Source organism: Bison bison, unplaced genomic scaffold (genome assembly GCF_000754665.1).
Source record: "Bison bison bison isolate TAMUID 2011002044 unplaced genomic scaffold, Bison_UMD1.0 scf7180017856539, whole genome shotgun sequence".
NCBI classification, from domain to species: Eukaryota; Metazoa; Chordata; class Mammalia; order Artiodactyla; family Bovidae; genus Bison; species Bison bison.
This window is the reverse complement of record NW_011487112.1, coordinates 110,959-111,750: the sequence shown is the minus strand read 5'-3', so window position 1 is coordinate 111,750 and position 792 is coordinate 110,959. Positions and strand designations below refer to the sequence as shown.

General features: G+C 58.6%; 1 protein-coding gene across 1 annotated transcript in view; it reads left to right on the top strand.

The window, feature by feature from the left end:
- The window catches only part of CELSR1 (cadherin, EGF LAG seven-pass G-type receptor 1), a 50,759-nt gene that overhangs the window by 15,195 nt on the left and 34,772 nt on the right, over positions 1–792 (top strand). Inside the window, exon 11 of the mRNA XM_010859593.1 lies at positions 636–729. Within this exon, the coding sequence (XP_010857895.1) occupies positions 636–729 (94 nt within the window). The remainder of the gene's footprint in view (positions 1–635; positions 730–792) is intronic.

Sequence of the window (792 nt, the reverse complement as noted above, 5' to 3'; positions counted from 1 at the left end):
TGGGGTCTGAAGAATCACGAGGGCCCAGCAGAGCAGGACCACGCACGCAAGCCACGTGGTGGTGGATGGGGTCGTAGCCTCAGTGGGGGGCAGGGCAGAGGGAAAGAGGGTACTTGGGGAGAACGTGCCTAGGTTTTTCTTTTTTTTTTTTCATAAAAAGTTATTGCAAATGCAGAAAGAACTATGAATGTTGACAGTGACATCCATGTCCCCTCCCAGGGTGGCTGCTCACGTGTAGCGTCCCCTCTAGGCCCTGGAGGACATGTGGTTGGAACCCCCAGGGGACAGTTCCGTGTCCCTGTCTGACACGGAAGCCTGTGTCACTGTGTCCTGGGCTGCCAGTTGCCCAAGTCACCGCCTGTCCCAGTTTCCAGCTGGCGACCCGTGGGCCTCGGGGGACCGAGTGGCCCGGCAAAGGCACTGTGGCCCGTGAACCACCCAGCTGGGCGTCAGTCCAGGACTTTCCAAAACTGAAGCCTGTGTTCTTGACCATCACCCTGACCTGTCTGATGACAGATGTTCAGACGGCTTCTAATTTCTTACAATTTAAAAAAACAAAGCACAAAGCTCCCATCTGCCACCCTGGTGCCCCCTTGCACAGATCGCCACTGAGTCTCTGATCCTCTTGAGGACAGAAGCTGGCCCACAGTAAGCACTTGCTGAGATGTGAAGACACCCCTGCCCCGTCCAGCGAGGGGGCCCCAGGCACCGTCCGTCTGGACGCCGTGGGTGGACGGCAGCCGTGAGGCCGGCCGGCCGGGCTGGAACCCTGACGTCACTCAGGACACGTGC